General features: G+C 36.7%; 2 protein-coding genes across 2 annotated transcripts; one reads left to right on the forward strand and one right to left on the reverse strand.

The window, feature by feature from the left end:
- The first annotated feature begins 470 nt into the window (after window positions 1-470).
- Window positions 471-7,368, forward strand: LOC113055378 (tRNA (guanine(26)-N(2))-dimethyltransferase-like). Its single transcript, XM_026221653.1, has 15 exons — window positions 471-1,222; window positions 1,308-1,527; window positions 3,001-3,188; window positions 3,511-3,626; window positions 3,708-3,820; window positions 3,911-4,059; window positions 4,472-4,555; window positions 4,665-4,734; window positions 5,315-5,449; window positions 5,565-5,650; window positions 5,917-6,025; window positions 6,102-6,178; window positions 6,332-6,451; window positions 6,539-6,653; window positions 6,846-7,368. Exons 1-15 carry the CDS (start codon window positions 867-869, stop codon window positions 6,921-6,923), a joined length of 2,016 nt encoding a protein of 671 aa, XP_026077438.1. The 5' UTR covers window positions 471-866; the 3' UTR covers window positions 6,924-7,368.
- LOC113055377 (mannosidase, alpha, class 2B, member 1) lies at window positions 7,156-17,244 on the reverse strand. The gene is made up of 22 exons (XM_026221652.1): window positions 17,097-17,244; window positions 16,658-16,760; window positions 16,236-16,409; window positions 15,412-15,605; window positions 14,962-15,094; window positions 14,557-14,702; window positions 14,251-14,450; window positions 14,017-14,137; window positions 13,833-13,911; window positions 13,641-13,750; window positions 13,403-13,510; window positions 13,194-13,310; window positions 12,925-13,107; window positions 12,330-12,427; window positions 11,872-12,114; window positions 11,657-11,758; window positions 11,386-11,473; window positions 11,093-11,173; window positions 9,929-10,150; window positions 9,674-9,823; window positions 7,768-7,864; window positions 7,156-7,690 (listed from the first exon to the last, which is right to left on the reverse strand). Exons 1-22 carry the CDS (start codon window positions 17,187-17,189, stop codon window positions 7,581-7,583), a joined length of 2,952 nt encoding a protein of 983 aa, XP_026077437.1. The 5' UTR covers window positions 17,190-17,244; the 3' UTR covers window positions 7,156-7,580.
- Between the last annotated feature and the right edge of the window lie 1,332 nt (window positions 17,245-18,576).

The raw sequence follows: 18,576 nt of genomic DNA on the forward strand, positions 1-18,576 counted from the left end.
TCATTAAATATACTGTTAATGACAAAAATATAATACCCAAAGGATTTATTTTTATTAGTATACATATGCTATGTTAGTTTGTAAATGGTAAATATACACCTGTTTTTCTTCATTGTGTATCCACCAGTTTTTTTATACAATATTACAAAAACATAAGCAAGCGCACAGATAAAATAAAATAAAAATAAGAGTCCATAATGTCAACAATAATAATAAAAAAAATATATATAATAAAATTATAATATTATGATATTCTGACACGTTTACGTTTTGCATATTTCCAAAACGACTTTTAAAAGAGGAAAAGTAATTCCAACATTTTGTACTGCTGTGAGCCTCTTTTATAATAATTATTTAAAAAGAAAAAGAGAGAAACCTCCACTGAGAAAACCTGCTTTGTCGTCGGTGCCTTTATTTTACACTGTAGCGTTTTGCGCGTGCGCGTGCGCAGTGACTGGCGTCAGGATTTGATTGCTACAAGGCTTCCGTAGTTCACATTCAGCTTGAGCTACACGTGGTACTTTTCACTCAAAACACTTCAGCTAACAGTTGTCAGGACTCTGCACTAGTGTACATTTTGTGATCCGGTTTGTTTTTGTTCGTGAATGTTTTGTTATGGCTTAACTTAAACATCTTTTAGGAAGGATAATCAGCGGTCAATTGAGGCGAGATAAATTTTAATGCTAGCCTGGCTAGTTACATTGTGAATGTGAAATCGTTGTATTTATTTATTTTTTTATTTATTTTAAGTAAATTGATGTATCATGTAAGAGTTTGTAAGCGCTTCTTAACCAAAATCTTTTCCAAAAAGAACAAAAACCAAACCAAAAGTTTCGTTGACCGGTCACAAGGCTGTGTTTTGGTAGATGTTACCAAGAACTATACTTCAGGTATCCTTTAGGTGTATTGATTTGTCTTCAGCACTTCCTAAGAAGAGAATATCCTTCCTCCAGACCCTTACTACAGAACAGTTTTTAAGTGGCTTCAAAACATTCAGGATGGACGGCAAGAAAGAGCCTGAAGAATCCGAGGACACGACCAGTGCAGTACCAGTGGAAGACACAAATCCCTCCAGCTCTACAGAAAGCAGTCACACCTCATCTACAGACCCAGGGCTTTTAGCAGGGGAGACAGTGGTCAGGGAGGGAAAGGCTGCCATTTTATTCCCAAGTGCTAATGAGGTGTTCTACAACCCTGTGCAGGAGTTCAACCGAGATTTAACGTGAGTACGACATCCAGTGTGACATCCTGTCATGGTTTGTTTTCTCATCTTGCCTTTAAACTTGCCATATACCTTCTGTGATCAGATGTGCGGTGATCACAGAGTTTGCCAGGGAGCAGCTGGCTCAGAGGGGCGTCCGGATTCTGGTCCCGGGTGAGAAAGATCGAGTTGTGGTTCGACTCTCCGAGGAGGAGAATGGAAAAGAGGACCAAGAAGCATCAGAACAGCCTGAAAAAGAGCAGCAAAAGGAAGATGAGGGTGACAAGAAAGAGTACATCACTGCATCTGTAGGGGAAAGATGTGAGGTGTGTGTGCGGGCCAGTTACCAGTGTTTGATAGTGTTGCTTAAGATTTTGAATTTGATTTATTTTTGTAATTATTTTGTTATGTATTCTTGTCATGTTTAGGGCTGGGATAAACGATTATTTTTTTAATGATTAATCTAGCGATAATTTTTTCGATGCATCGATTAATCTAATGATTAATTTTTTCAGACCGATTCGATTTCGATTATCTCCCCATTAATTGACTAACAATTTATACATGTTGATTTACATATCTGAATGAAAAAAACATGAATTCCTTAACATTGCAATATATGTTGATTGCTCTTAAAATTACAAAATAAAAGACGGACTAAGAATGCATTACTTTGCACTTGTATAGAGATAGCATTCAATAAAACCTTGAAGCCTTGAAAACACATAGCTTACTGAAACAAGCTTACTGAACACATAGGGCCTAGCTTACTGAAAAAAAACTTCTTCTTTCAGATGAAAATAACAACTTGATGTCTAGCATTCAATAAAAAAGGTCACCCAAAATACTTGTTTAGAGCAATTGAAAGAATACAGTAACCAATGTAAACTTGAGGGCTTTAAGCTAATACAGAGAGTGTTTTTCCAAAAAAAATTAAAAATAAATAAAAAATTAACAGTGGGAGCCAGCAGCCTGTCATGGAGAAAAAAAATCTCTGAATGCTCCTTTTTCTATCGTGTTTAATGATTTTGATTAATATGCACAAGGGAGAGAGAGAGCAAGAAGCGCTCGTGTTGTTTGAAGACTGTGAGTGTGCACGCACAGCCGGGGCTCTCTCTCTTACGCACCCTGTCAGGTGCAGCAGTCTATTCTACATCACTCACTGATCAAATAAGGCTTTGACAACCGCCAAAATAAAAGATCAATGCAGAAAAACCCCTGGATTGGTTATATAACGTTGGACAGAATGTTGATCCGGCCATCGCGTATATTCAGCACACATAAGGTAAACGTTTTGCAAAAGTTTTTTAGAGAAATAAAAACAGGTCGACGAATCAATGAGCATATACGTCGATGTCATCGATGACCTCGACGCGTTGTCCCAGCCCTAGTCATGTTTATTAGATAGTTCTTAATTAATAAATTATCTTGTTTTTTTATTATTTATTTAAGTTTTAGCTTTAGTAATTGTAGTACTTAAACGTTCATTTGATGGCCATTGCAGGATTTCTATTTTTTCATGTATGTTTTTCATTATATATATTTTATCAGTTTATTTTGTAATCAGATTAACTTTACAGTACATAAATTCATATACATTTATTTATTTAATAATGTCATTTTATTCAAAAATAATTTAAATTATGTAATATTATTTTGTCTTGTTTTTTCTACTATGTATTCTACCATGACTCATATAAGTCACTTGTTTTTTCCCCCATATTTATAAATCAATTTGGCTAAAACTGTCTGACAAATAAATAAATGTGAATAGTTTCTCTCTCTTTTTTCTGCTCTAGCGAGGTCTGCGTGTGCTGGAAGGTTTGGCGGCATCAGGCTTACGCTCTGTACGTTTTGCTCTGGAGATCCCAGGCCTGAAGAGCATCACTGCTAATGATTACTCCGCTAAAGCTGCTGCCCTGATCGCCCGCAATGCACAACACAACAACGTGTCCCACATACTGCAAGCCAGCCAAAGAGATGCCAGGTCAGAGCACAAACACATGTATTGACAACTAAAGTATATCTTTATTTATGAAATATTAATATTTTAAATTGTACATGAATATATTATAAATATATATAAATTAACTGTAATTTTTTTATTTTCAGTTTGAATTTTTTATTTCTGTCATTTTAAGCTTTTTTTGTAATTTTAGTATTTCATTCCTAATTTGTAACATTTTTTTAATGTTTAATAAAAATAAAGTTTTTTTTTTTTTAATTACTGAAAAATGTATGTTATTAGTTAGCAATAACTACGGTGATCCTGTTACATCCTAAACCCTGGTATAACAACGTCTTTCCAGTATGGTGATGTATGAGGTTAGAGGGAAGAAGGAACGCTATGATGTCATTGATCTTGACCCCTATGGCAGCCCGTCTCCGTTTCTGGACGCAGCTGTGCAGGCCGTCAGTGAGGGTGGTGAGTCTGTCGCTGTTCTTTCACATCCACAATCTGAATTTATTTGGCACGTATACAGTATTTTCTCTCTCTTATTGTCAGGGTTGCTTTGTGTCACCTGTACGGACATGGCTGTAATGGCTGGAAATAGCGGGGAGACCTGCTACAGCAAATATGGCTCTATGTCCATTAAGTCCAAATACTGTCATGAGATGGTAAGATGGGCTCACTGCTGTTTGTGTATGGATGGAATAAAGGAAACTCGTATCATGTTTTAATCACACGCTTTTTGCTTTTGATTCTAGGCTCTGCGTATAATTCTGCACAGTTTAGATCAGAGAGCAGCTGTGTATCAGCGCTACATTGAACCTCTCTTGAGCGTGAGTGTGGATTTCTACATTCGTGTATTCGTCAGAGTCAAAACAGGCCAGGTCGTGGTCAAAAACTCTGCAAGGTAACACAGAGTTTACTCGGTCTATATAGAGATAAAATAGCTGCTAGTAATTGAATATGAATTTTTTTTTTGTTAAGAAATTAGTACAGTAAAGATATTTATAATGTTGCAAAAAAAAAAAAATCAAATAGATGCTGTTCTTTAAAATTTAATTAATCAAAGAATCCTGTAATGAAGCCTGGAGTAATGGCTGCTAAAAAAATCAGCTTTGGCATCACATATTGCATTACTTTACTATTGAAATAGTAAAGTAAAATAGTAATTTTACTGATTTTATTGTATTTTCCTAAATAAATGCAGCGTGCAAGCACAAGCGACTTCTTTCACATATGTTACAAATTTAACAAATGCCAAACATTTATTGTAAATGTATTATCTTATTAGTAAGTCCAGGTTTCTGTGTGTTTCACAGTAAGCATGCGCTGCTGTATAACTGTGTCGGCTGTGGTGCATTTCATCTGCAGAGGATGGGGAAGAAGATGAGCCAAGGCAAACAGTCAGTATTTCTACCTCTATGATTGATCTTTTCGCTTTTTCTCAATGCTGCTTCTGTGCTTTCATCATCATTATGTGTTTCAGTAAGTGTATTTATATGTTTGTTACAGTATGAAGTATTCGGCAGCCAATGGACCACCAGTAGGGCCTAACTGTGAACACTGTAGACAGAGGCACCAGGTATGAACTATTAAAATCTCCTCTTATGAGTATAACAAAGTAAAATATTCCTTTGAAATTTGACTAGTTGGTGGTACTGATTTGTCATGAATCCCCTACCCATATATCTCCTGATTTAAGACACTTTTTTAATAAATCGGTATCAGATTTTGGTTATGAATTAAACAATATTGGACATTTAATTCTGCTCATCATCATCTCATTTTGTTTTTACACACACACACATATGTATATAAACAAGTAATTTTATAACTCTGTTAAATGTATCTTTATAAAATCTAAATTAACTAATATTAATTTGCAATAATATTAATGTTTGGGGAAGTTATAATGCCTATTCTGTAGTATTTAAAATGGATAATTTTAGTTTGAATGTTTTCTCTTTCAAATATTCTGACAAAATAGTGTAAGATTTTTATATCAGCCATTTATCAGAGTATTATTATCTTATAATATCGACCAGAATTGTAATATCAGTGCATCACTGAATAAAAAAAATAACTGTACAGTACATATTAACCATGAACTTTTCGTCCTTCGCCATGTGTTGGTTTCTTTGTTCCTGTCTCTGTGTTTTTAGTTGGGCGGTCCCATCTGGGCGGAGCCTATTCATGACATTACATTTGTTCAGAAAGTTCTGGGGGCCATTTCAGGGAACCCCACCCGCTTCAGAACGTCCAAGCGGATCGAGGGGGTGCTTAGCATGGTGACCGAGGTCAGTCATTAATAAACATCAGCGTGATTATAACATGGTAAATGTCTCCTGGTAATAACAGCTTAGGTTCTCTGATTAGCGAATGCATGCTAATAATGTGAGTTGCGTGTTTCAGGAACTGCAGGACGTTCCTCTGTATTATGTTTTAGATCATTTGAGCAGCACAGTTCACTGCAACACGCCGCCCATGCTGCAGTTCAGGTAAACTCAATACATGCATATTCAACCTGTTTCTTTTTTAAAGGCATAGTTCACCCACAAATAAAAATGGTCATTTACTCACCCTCAAGTCATTTTAAACCCATAAGACTTTCATTCGACTTCAGAAGACCAATGAAGATATTTTTAATGAAATCCCCTCCAGTCAGTCTTTTCACCCTTTATGTTGATAAACTGATAAATTATATTTCCTAAACTTCTGAAGCATCGAGAGTTTTGGGTCAATAGACTTTGTTCTTGTTGTGTAGGTCAGCTCTCATGCATGCTGGGTACAGAGTGTCTCTCTCTCACGCCTGTAAAAATGCAGTGAAGACCGATGCTCCTGCTGGGGTGTTATGGGATCTCATTCGCTGCTGGGTAAGTGGTCACCATACACTCTTAAGAACCTCTGCTTCATTTTCTAATGTAGTTTCTCTGTTTGTTTATGCTTTAGGAAAAGTCCAACCCCGTGAAGAGAGAGCGCTTATCAGAAACCAGTCCTGCTCACCACATTCTCTCCGCAGAGCCAACGTAAGGATCAAATGCCTAATACTAATTTAATCTGGTTATTTGATATTAAAATCTCTTTTGTGTATATTGCTGTACCTTTTAGTGTAGTTGAATTGCTGTTTAATTAAGGTTAGGTTAGAATATACAACTCTATTACCATATTCTCTCATGTAGTCTTCAAGCCTGCTTTGAAATCAGAGAAGACGCAAACCCTCAGTCACGGAAACGTCACCTCACACGCTTCCAGGAGAACCCACAGGCCAACTGGGGACCAAAAGCACGTGCCAACGCTGGGTGGGTCTTACTGCTAAGGTTATTGGCAAAATCATTTAGCTGAACTTAAACGTGTAAATTATCTTTTTTTTTTTTTTTTTAATTAAGTGGAGGAATCTCTTCGGAGCTAAAGGACAAAAGAAAACAGTTTCAGGGTAAACGAAAGAAACCGATCACAGACTCCTCTCAACTCAAAAGCTTGCCCTGTAAGAAGTTTCGAAAGGTACGTCCAATTGACATTGAAGTTGTTGTTACCAAACTAGTCAGTATTTTATTCTAAAACATGTAATAAATGTTTTATGTATACGATTAATTCATTCATTAATTTAGTAGTCAGAAAAGCAATAATTCATACATATTAAATCAAAACTGCTATTTTACCTAACAAAGCTAATGTGTTTTCTTCCTTTATTAGGGAACATGTACACATGGAGACAAATGCTGTTATTCACATGAACTTGAGCAAGAAACGAATGAGGAAAAGATGGACTAGTTGGTTTTCTTATTACTGGATAAACATCACACATGTCTGGATGTGTCCAGATTTGCACCTAAACTTGTTTTACATTAATTGGAATTGTGCGATGCAGCCTGCAGGTTACATTTTTCTGGCGATGCATAGACACACATTGTCTTAAATCATTTTACCCTACATTTTACATTTATTTATTTTTTGCCTAAGTGAATGTTTGTTTTTCTATTCAGCATGAGCAAGACACATCATGTATCAGTTAAAAACTGTTTATTGTTGATCATTAAATTTATTTCATTAAAAAGTGTTAATTTTCAAATGAAAGGCACAGTAGAAAAATACAATCAAATTATTGCACAAATGAACAGTAGATCTGTGTCTACATGATGCCCATTTGGCCAGTGGCTAACCAAAGTAGAGCCCAAGAGATAAATGCAGAAGAAATAAAAAAAAAATTGATCATATACATTTTTAGGCCAAGTGATGTGTGAAGAATATCCATATCCAAATTTAAAAATTAAACCAAAAAAAACTGATTGATAGATTTTTGGTCCCCAGGACCAGTTCTAGTTGGATGATGCAGTGTAGATGAGCTCTTAATGATTCAGTGGATTCAAGTTTGGATACTCCAGAGCGGCACTCTGATTTGCTCTTGTGGTGCTCTGTAGGTTGTCAGTTCTACAGCGGTTGTACTCGTAACAAGAAAGTGCGGATCTCCATTGGGTTTAGTGTCACTTCCCGTGGTGAGGGGTCTTTGGCACTGAGAGGAAGTGGCTTTGATGTCTTACCTGAAAGACAAACACTTTAATTACTGTATATCTGAGAAATAATTTGTTAAAAAATTAGAGAAATTAACATTTGTTACCCGTGTTCCACTGCAAGCGTTTCATGTCTTCTTTCCACTGATTTGCCCCTAGACTCATCTCAGACACTCCGAGCACATCGAGAGTAGAAAACAGCTTCTGCACACACAAAGTTTATTAATATTAAAATGATTTATCAGTTTTTCTAATTTAATATAAGCAATAAGGCAATCAATATTAAAGGGATAGTTCACCCAAAAATCAAAATTAGATGTTTATCTGCTTACCCCCAGGGCATCCAAGATGTAGGTGACTTTGTTTCTTCAGTAGAACACAAATTATGATTATTTATTTATTTTTTTATATATTATGATTTGAGAGATAGGTGGCGGTAATGCACTTATAAGTCTGCGATCGATCTGCCATAATGCAAGAAGAAGAAGGCTCACACTCCTGCTGCTGTGAAGCATGTTCACAACATAGACGGTAACAGAAATGGACACAGCGACCCCATTGGATTCAACGGAGACAAGTGAAGTCAATTAGAAGCACGCACTTCCTGGGGGTCGAGCGTACTGCGCAAACTGAGCTTGATGACGTAGATGTGACGTGAGCAACCTGTCTGACAATTGTAAGTCTTCTAATCGCTGTGCCAATAGAAATCTGAATCACCCACCGAATCTTGCAGAGACGGCGAGCGTGAACAGGAGCAAATTTAGGCAAGTATTCTGATTAATTATTTTGTCACTTAGCATGGTATTTATTTATTTTAAAATTTAACGCCAGTACGCCATATTAAGTTAATGCATTGAGAAGTTTTTTTTTTCTCTCTTCCATTGCAAATATAATTTCATGATAATTTCTCCATCCCCCAATAATATAGATACCCCATTACCCATACTTCATTATTTAATGAAATAGATAAATTATTAAAAATTTGTGGATAAATGTTACTTCATATGTAATGAATACTTCATACTTGCCACATACCGAATTATTTCCAATTCCTCAAAACGTTGTTGAACAACATTGTGGGATCTGCTAATCAATGGCGGCGCCCGGGGAAGCTTCAATAAAATATGAAACTCTGCCCCCCTGGTTCAAAAGAGTTAAAGCAGTACGGACATTGTTTGAATCAGAGGTAAGAAAAAAAAAAAAACTGTATAAATTCTGTTCAGTTTCTTGCACAGACCGATCGTTTTGTGTCTTTACACATCAATGTATCGCCACGAGCCGCAGGGTTTAATTTGGATTTGTGTTTGCATGTTTTGCAACAACGACTGAAGCTAAAAATCATAGTTTGTGTTTTACTGAAGAAACTAAGTCAGCTACATCTTGGATGACCTGGGGGTAAGCAGATAAACATCTAATTTTCATTTTTGGGTGAACTATCCCTTTAGGTTGACTACATTCACAATAGGTAATGCACTGCTTTAAGTGCCTTATACTGCTATTTTTTTTTTTTTTTTAATCTATAACATAAAAATATTAAGGTTACAAATTTGTATTAAAACAATTATTGACAGTCATGTCAGACCCTATCACCCTTAGACTCCAAAGAGACTTAGACTCCATTGGCTGAGACTACATATTTGCCGCCTGATTATAAATTACAGAAAAATCACTTTCTGGTGTATATCTTAGATGGAAGTCCTGTTAACTAATGTCTTTTAAATTACTTTGATTACATTATTCAAGCTAAAAACGTTCATTTGCACTTTGTTTTCAGTTAGCAACTGATTATCCATCTAGCTTAGCACAGCGCTAAATGCATAAGAAAAATATTTTACAACAACGTGTTGGGATTCTAATGGGCGACGGGAACTTGCATGACGTCATATTTCATAATGACAATCATTTTTGGATGTTTGTCCAGAGACTTTATATACAGCCCTTAGAAACACAATTAGTGTTTGACTGCAGCAGGATTTATTTATTTTGTAAGTGGGAATGAAAAATGTGTGTTACCTGTAGGTTTACTGTAACAGGCTGCGAGTGCGTTTTGCTCTCTTTGGCCTGGTACTGATGTTCCAGTCTAATCAGAACCGTGTCTTTATCCCACTGAGACAGTGTCAACAGGTGAACAGCAGGGGGGAGAACAGTCTGAAGCCCAGAGAACTATGGGTAAGAGGGAATGATAGGTTACTTCATCAGTCATCGGCAGAGTTTAAGCTCATGATAAGAAACTAGTTCACTTCACCCATCTATTGACCCTCTACAAACCTCCAGTTTAGTGTTTGCAGAAGGTGTGCCGTCCTGGAAGGAGAGCAGGGGTTGGAGCACCATACCCTGTGCGAGGGGTCTGTGGACATCTGCGGCCGTGTCTGGTGGAGTTAAGGTCAGCAGCAGACGCCCTCGGGCAACTAAACCATCCAAAAAGTCTCCCGGCTCAGAAAGAGGCTCTCCTACCCCCCTATTATCATCATACAGCAGTCTCCTGTGCAGCTGAGAGAGAGCTGATGATTAGCTGTTAGCATACTGAGACCATGTCACGATTAATAATATATATAATATTCCTATATTATTACAAAACTATGTATAAAAAATATATATATTTTAATATGGTGTCCTAAAAGAAGCTTTTGGAGGCACTTAATACATATGAACACAAAACTAAGAATAAAAATTGATAAATTCATATATACAATTATTTAATATCAATATTTATAAATATTTAAAATACATTTTAAAATGTAAAAATTTCTAAAAAAAAAAAAAATTTGTATATAATATAATTAACAAATTTAAAAAGCATACATATCAAAACAAAAAAACTATGCCAAACAAAAAAGTAAAACCTTAACAAAATCAGTTTGTGAAGTCTGGATTATGGACATTTATTTAAATGTATATTTATAAGTATATGTGGAGAGAGAAATATCGTGTGAAAAAAAATCTTTACCTATTTCGAAATTATACATAATGAACACAGTGTCATACCCATTTGTATGTTTATTTATTTTACCATATTTTCCGACTTATTTATCCAAATTAATTTGACGTGAACCAAGAGAAATGAACCGAGAGAAAACATTACTGTCTACAGCGGCGACAGGGCGCTCTATGCTGTTCAGTGCTCCTGTAGTCTACCACTGAAACCAGAGCGCCCTCTGGCGGCTGTAGACGGTAATGTTTTCTCTTGATTCTTAGTTCTAAATGAATGCGACTTATTTTTTATTTTATTTTTTCCCGCGTCATGACGTATTTTTGGTCTGATGCGACTTATACTTAGGTGCGACTTATAGTCTGGGGAAAAAATTGTAATTTTTAATTCATTATTTTAGTTTTTGTTCTCCAAGTCTTATTTTTTGAAAATACACTGTACCTTCTGTTTTAAACTGAACTGAAAGAGACTGACAGAGAAAAAGGACAATAATTTTATTTTACCATGATTTCCAGCGAGCCGTTATAGAGGCTGCTGGCCCCTTGAGAGCGATCAGTCACCACTGTCAGCTGATGCTTGTCATCCTAAATGCACACAGAAATATTATAATTCCTGACAGGTTAGGCTCAAGACGGTTTATGAAAATCTTAGTGACAACAGAGAGCGAGGGTGAAGATAACAAATGAAAGAGAATGTAAATAAAAGTAAACTGTGCCTAAAATATACAAACAAAGTAATAGACATAGGATCCAAAAAAAGACAAGAAAGCTGACATGATTGGCTGAGCGACACTTGCCTTGATGTAAGCGCGAGAATTGATTGGATAGTAGTTCCCAGCGACTGGCTCCGTTTGCTTCAGTTCCCACGTTGGCCGATAATCTTTTCTACAATGACAAAACAACAAGATAACTTTCCCAACAACAGTACATCACTGTTCAAAAATGTTTTCGAAAGAAGTCTCTTATGCTCACAAAGTCTGCTTAATTTGTTAAAATGATAATAAAAACAGTTATATATAATTTTTTTTTATGTTTTAATAAAATTCTAATTTATTTTAATCTCATCACCGTCTCTCTAGAACCTCTCTGCCATTTGAATCAGTGTAGAAATAGTCAGAGGACTTGATGTCTGTGTCCAAACGAGTGATCACTTCTTTCCCTAAACCATCTCTGAAAAGAGAGAGAGAGCAGATCGTAAGAGAGGAAATGCCATTAAGCCTTCCTTTCATTTTCACAACAAATCTATAATCCAGAGAAATGTGTGCGTGTGTGTGTTGACTCACGCAACAGGCACGGGTCCCACAGTCCACTCCAGCTCCAGTTCCCTGTGGCCCTCATACAAACGGACAACCTGAGACACCCATGGGCTGAACCACTGTGTTACCTCTTGAACTGTGCTGGACACTGTAACGATCTGTGTTACAGCAGTCTTGTTAATGACAAAGGGGTCTGAAGAATTCGGTCTAAAGATGTAAGCGCCCGATGTCTGATGGCTCTCCTTGTTATTCCCAGCACTTGCATTATACCTGTGATTATCAAAAAGCACAAAAACACACATTACTTCCTTATTTTGTGTACGATCCACTTTTTTGATACATACTAAATCATTAACATACAACATACCATTGTATTTACTGATACTCCACGGTAATTAAAACAATTCTGTAATATATCCAATCATGTCAAAAACGTGAAGGTATACTATGGTAGACGGAAACTGGAAGGGACAGCCTAAACTGACCAGTAGAAGTTCTGAGTGAGTCGAATGGTTTGGTTCGTTTCCAGGTTTGTCAGGCTGCTCAACAGACCTGTGGTGTCGTCAAAGGTCACCTTCAAGAACTAAAACACATACAGAAGAGCAGATTTATTATTTATGCTAATTGAAGCATGGAAAAGTAAAAAAAAAACAATTCACCCCAATTATTCTTGGTTTGCAAAACACAACACAAATTCAACAAAACATCACATTTTTGCAATCTGTGAATGAGGAAAATAAGGCAGGTGACCTGTTTGATACTAATAAGAGTTAAGCACAATACCATATGTATGAGTATTCACAAGCATAATAATTTGTCATATTCTTTTAACGTTCTTATTTTTAATTCCAAAAATATTTCTAAAAATGTATTAATATAAAATATTTATTAATTAAAAAAAATATATATTTATTAAATTTAATAAAATAAAAAAATTATTAATATTTTTAATTAATATTTTAATTAAGGAAGGATAATTAATTTAGCAATTTAAAATTTAGCAAACAAAATCCATTTACATTTTCTTAATATCTTGACATGGTATTTGTCTTGAGTATCTCAGATTAGCGAGGATTTGACCTTGTTCTGAATGGAGCGAGCGGCTGTGGGTTTGCCTCTGGATGCTGGAGGCTCATCTTGAAGCATGGAGATGATGTATGTAGTGTAGCCAAGAGGAGGAGCTTCAACTTGGAAAACTAGCTCACCTTTAGCATAACCCCTGTTCCGCCTTACTTCCTGTGTGGACTTAGACAGTGGAACCACCTGACAGACAACAGGAGAAGTAGACAGGATGATTTCATATCATAAATGTAGCATGTACACTTAAGTTATATAAACACATTACCAACCTGACTTTCCACTGCTCTCCCGTTTGCATCGGTTACACTGTACGCTGAACCATTGACAGGCAAACGAACAGGCCAGCTTACAGTCCTGCCCAGAGGATTGTACACATTCATAGAGAACTGAGAGCAAATAAGAAATAGAAAGATCATCATTCAATAGCGAATGGGCTTTTTATTGTATGAGCACATTCAGTGAAATCTGTGTGTAGTACCTTATGGCTGCTTTCTGTAAGGGGACACACACTGATGTTGAGATTCTCACAGAACACACGTGGAGCTTCAGAACCACTGAGAATAGCCAGAGAATTAAGAACAAGCACCTACAACATGAAAGGCAGAGTGGCTAGGGTGTTGTTTGGCCATTTCTATGTATTTGCTAGTGTGTTTACAGTTGTTACTTGGAAGTTCTTATATGGTTTGTAGAATAAATGACAGCTTATGTTTTTGTACCTCACAATGTGCCCAGCCTGTAGCCAGTCTCCTTGCATAGTCGTAAGCCACATGCTGTTTCTCTGTCCCAGACACAGCATCGTGATGTTGGGCAACACCCATCGCCCTCTCTGAACGACAAGTCAAAATGTCAAAAAGAGCAATCGATTAAAGCCAACAGAAGTGACATATTTACAACAGATGCAGACTTACTCATAGTATCACTGTCCCCTTCACCAAAGGGTCCCGATTTGGACTTGGGCCCACCAAGCACCTCCAACTGGGTGCATGTCTAGAAGATCAAAATCAGAAAATACAGATTACAGAAAAAAAGAAAAAAACACTGTAGACATGTTTTTTGGTTTTGTTTTCTAGAGAAGAAAACCGTAGGCATCACCTGTAGCCGGCTGTTGCTCAGTCTCTCGTATAACTTCAGTGCTGGTCGACTGGTAAAATAACCCGTCCAGAAATCATGAGCATCATCAGCATAAGGGAAAAAATCATCTGTCTTCTGAGGCCTGAGAAAGTACAGGAAAAACAAAAAAATCACATGAGGAGATCCTCTTTTTCAGTACCAAAGGACAGCTCAAAATGCCATATTCGAATGTATTAGATGTATATGAACACTAACCAGGTGAGGTTGGCTAGGTTGAGTTCCTGTAGGTAGCAGGATGGTGTCGAGTAAAGCACATTCACCTTGCTTCCTTTAGCTTGCAGGGCATTTACATACTTGATCAGCTTGTCCATGTTTTTGTACCAGAGATTGGCATTCTCATACTGGAAGTCTGAACCCATGGTCATAATGATGTGGTTTGCCTTATAAAAGGCAGCCTGGGAACAGAAATCTCTTGATGTGGCACCTCCATGCTTATCACAGACACGTGAACTTTACATATGATCGACTGCACTGAGAATTTCTGCAATGCCGTTTATTTACCTGCTTATAGGAAGCATTCAAAAACTTCTGTACGATCTCATCCACATTGTAGTCCTCAAGATCTGGGTCATCTCTTATGGGAGCATCATCACACAATTGGTCCCAGCAGAAGCCCTCGGGTGGGTTATAGCCGTTGGGAAGAACGCCTTTAGAGATGAAAGGCCCAAACATTTGTCTCCTCATTTAAGACAACAAATATTCACTATTCCACATACCCATGCCCTATTGTTCAAGGACTGCAAGATCAATTATATATCATTGACTGACCTGAAACTTTTGAATGGGTTTAAATCTTAATTATGTATAGATATCTACAACTCATCAAGGAACAGAAAGGGCTGATCCTGTACTATGGGAGAATTTGAAAAATCAAACAGCAAAAGCTGCAAGTTTATAGATTAGTACCCGTGAAGAGATCAGCGAGAGGCGGAGTCAGGCTTTCACTGGCCCTCCAGAGCATTTCCATCTCTTTGGTTTTCATCCTGTGAGCTTTGTCCTGGTAGTCCAAACGGCCAAAGAAGAAACCATCATAGCCCATCTGTAAACAATTCAAGAGTCATCAGCATCACTATGCCACCCATTCACACCAGGCTCAAATAAGTGAAAGTGAAGTGACATACAGCCAAGTATGGTGACCCATGCTCAGAATTTGTGCTCTGCATTTAACCCATCCTAAGTGCACACACACAGCAGTGAACACACACCCGGAGCAGTGGGCAGCCACTGGTGCCTTGCTCAAGGGCACCTCAGTCATGGTATTGCCTGCCCGAGATTCGAACCCACAACCCTAGGGTTGGGAGTCAAACTCTCTAACCACTAAGTCACGACTTTTCCCAAATAATGTGCCATGGATACCTGAGCAAAGATGGAGGCGTGTTCTCGGGCATGTCCAAACGGGTCGATGTGCCAGGCCACTCGGGGGCGACCGCATTCACCGAAAGTGTCATTTAGGAATCGCAGACCCAAAGTCATCTGATCTATGACCGCGCTGTAGTGCGTGGTGGCCTCGTCACTCATGCACCAGCCACCATTTATGAACTCAAGACGACCTATGAAGAAAGAAAGAAAATCATATCATTCATGATATTGGTGAAAAACATTTTTCACTTTGATCAAAAATATTCGGGGGGAAATAATTATAAAGTTTCTGTGTGAGAAAAAAAATTATTTACATCACATTTTTAGCATAATTAGATTTAGAATCATTTTTGTAGAAATGTGACCCTGGACCACAAAACCAGTCTTAAGTCGCTAGGGTATATTAGCAGCAATAGCCAAAAATACATTGTATGGGTCAAATTTATTGATTTTTCTTTTATGCCAAAAACCATTAGGATATTAAGTAAAAATCATGTTCAATGAAGATATTTTGTACATTTTCTACCGTAAATATATTAAAAGTAAATTTCTGATTAGCAATATGCATTGCTAAGAACTTCAGTTGGACAACATTAATGGCGATTTAGATTTCTTCGCACCCTCAGATTCCAGATGTTCAAATAGCTGTATCTCGGCCAAATATTGTTCTATCCTAACAAACCATACATCAATAGAAAGCTTATTTATTCAGATGTAAATCGCAATTTCAAAAAATTTACCCTTATGACTGATTTTGTGGTCCAGGGTCACAAATGTGTTCTAAATATATGTTCTAATCTAAAAACAAATGCCCTCCTCACCCTCATTGACCAGTTGTGTTACAATTCTCTGTGTGCTCTGGCTCTGTTGCCTCCACCAGCGGTAAAAGAAGGCCGTCTCTACGTAGATGAACCTTCGGGCTGGATCCTTCTGTAGCTGGTCTATTACAGAGTCCAAAATATACTGAACTCCTGCATGCTGGATGTTGTTTCGGTCTGAAAAAAACAGTGACTGGATTAAAAAACTGAGGTTTGTGGTTTATTGACATGCCTGAACAAGCAAAACGTTTTGTGTTATGCTGTAAGGTTAAACATTACGTTTTATCACTCCAATGCACTGCCATTATCATATGACAAGCAACACATAAATCATTGGACAGTCACATGAAGAATGTGATCTACTACATACATATCAATGCAAGATATGAACAAACACTTTCAATTCAACATGAGCCAAACTTCACCTCCATAGTAGTACTGATCAACAGTCTTGAGCCAGCCAACATCATCATGTGTGTGAGGAACCAGGTGAACGTTCAGCATGGAAGGATTTGTGGCAGGACATGACTGCAGAGATTCAACAAATCCATTATCAGTGGAGAGATACAACAATAATAGCTTTTACTTCCTCGTTTATAGAATAATTTCCTTTTTATTTTGCTCCTACAAAAATGTAAGTTACTAAGGTAACGTTACTTGCCCAAATCACTACAGTAATAGAGTGACAATAGGTGCAAAAATCAAGTGGAAGTAGTTTTTGTACGTTTAATTATTATTATTATTATTATTATTATTGTATATTTCCTGTAATGTTTTTTTTTTTTTTTTACATTTAGTCAAACCTGTCTTAAAGGTCCTACAACGAAGAGCTTAAAAATATTCACACAATAAACCACAACTCACCCTATAACCGCAAATGGAGTTTCGACCTGTGGGTAAAGAAAAAACAAGACAGATGAATAGCTGGAACAGCAGACTGAAGTACAGCACAGCCATGACGAAAATTAAGCTACAATCATATGACCGTCGAATTTGTGTTGTGTCACGTGACTTCTCCTCAACAGCTTACGAACAAACATAATAAAAGTCCTTAAATATCTACAAAATAAAAGGTCAGAATAAAATCATCTAATACAGGACTACCGTGAATTATATTATATTATATTATATTATATTATATTATATTATATTATGTTATGTTATGTTATGTTATATTATATTATATTATATTATATTATATTATTGCTTCTACCACAAGAAGCAATTCTACCCTTAGTAAAATTCTTTCTGAAGCATATCTATTTATTAGGGAGACAATTCCTGTCACATCAAAACTGCGTATAAAGAACATTAAACATTTTTTATAAATTATTTTATTTACTTACTACCATGTCTGTCTGTGGCAGGGACCATGATGACCTCATCTTTTATTTACTTCATTCTCTCATACTCCTTTTTCCTTCCCCCTCCCTCGCAGGTTTACAAGGTTCATGTAGGCTACCTACCATCTATCTCCCTTTTACTGTCTATCTCTATCTCCTGACTCCCTAAACAAATAGCTAACATTCCACAGATCTGAAGGACTGATTAAAAACTAAAAAATCTTCAATAACAGTAGATAAAATGTTTTTAAAAAGCATTATAAAGGTATGTCAGGATGCATTTTTGACTTTATTAGTGCTTCATGTTAAACAGATTTTTTTTTCTTTTAACAATTTAACTGAGTAGCTACATCTTACTGAAGGGCTTATCATGATAGAAGCTGAAGAAACAACTGTGGTAGGACATTTTAAACAGGCGTTTAAAGCATTACGTCAGAAGTACTTCTAGTTAGACCATAAGTCATTCATCATCATCTAAAATGTCAGACTGTTGCACAATCAAAGGATTTACCAATCAAAATATTCAATTTGATGTTACCTGCAGATTGACTCCCCCTGTGGTTGTCCCTGCATAATTATTCAAACAACTTTGACTTTATATTGTGAGAATAAAAACCCAAGAGAAGCCTAAAAGGCAGTACGGAAGAAAAAAAAAAAAGATCTGTAGGGAGACTCTGTGACTAAAGGCTTTGTTCACACTTTAGTCTGTTCATGAAAAGACAAGCTTAAGGATGAGCCACATCGAAAGGAATCCACGATCATGTTGCTGCATAGATTTTCACTCAAACTGGGCTGTTGTCTTTGAGGAATCTCTGTTCTTTGTACAGCAATGTAGATTTGGCACAAATAATTTTAGGTCTAGACAAGCATTAACTAGCCCTAGCCTATCTTGTATAGTGGTCATTGCTGGTGTGTCATTATGTTTTGTTTTTTTGACATGTTGCTGTTTATTTCCTTTTTTTTATTTGCATGAAACAGTTAAACTAATATTTTATTTCAGA

Source organism: Carassius auratus, chromosome 36 (genome assembly GCF_003368295.1).
Source record: "Carassius auratus strain Wakin chromosome 36, ASM336829v1, whole genome shotgun sequence".
Classification (NCBI taxonomy): Eukaryota; Metazoa; Chordata; class Actinopteri; order Cypriniformes; family Cyprinidae; genus Carassius; species Carassius auratus.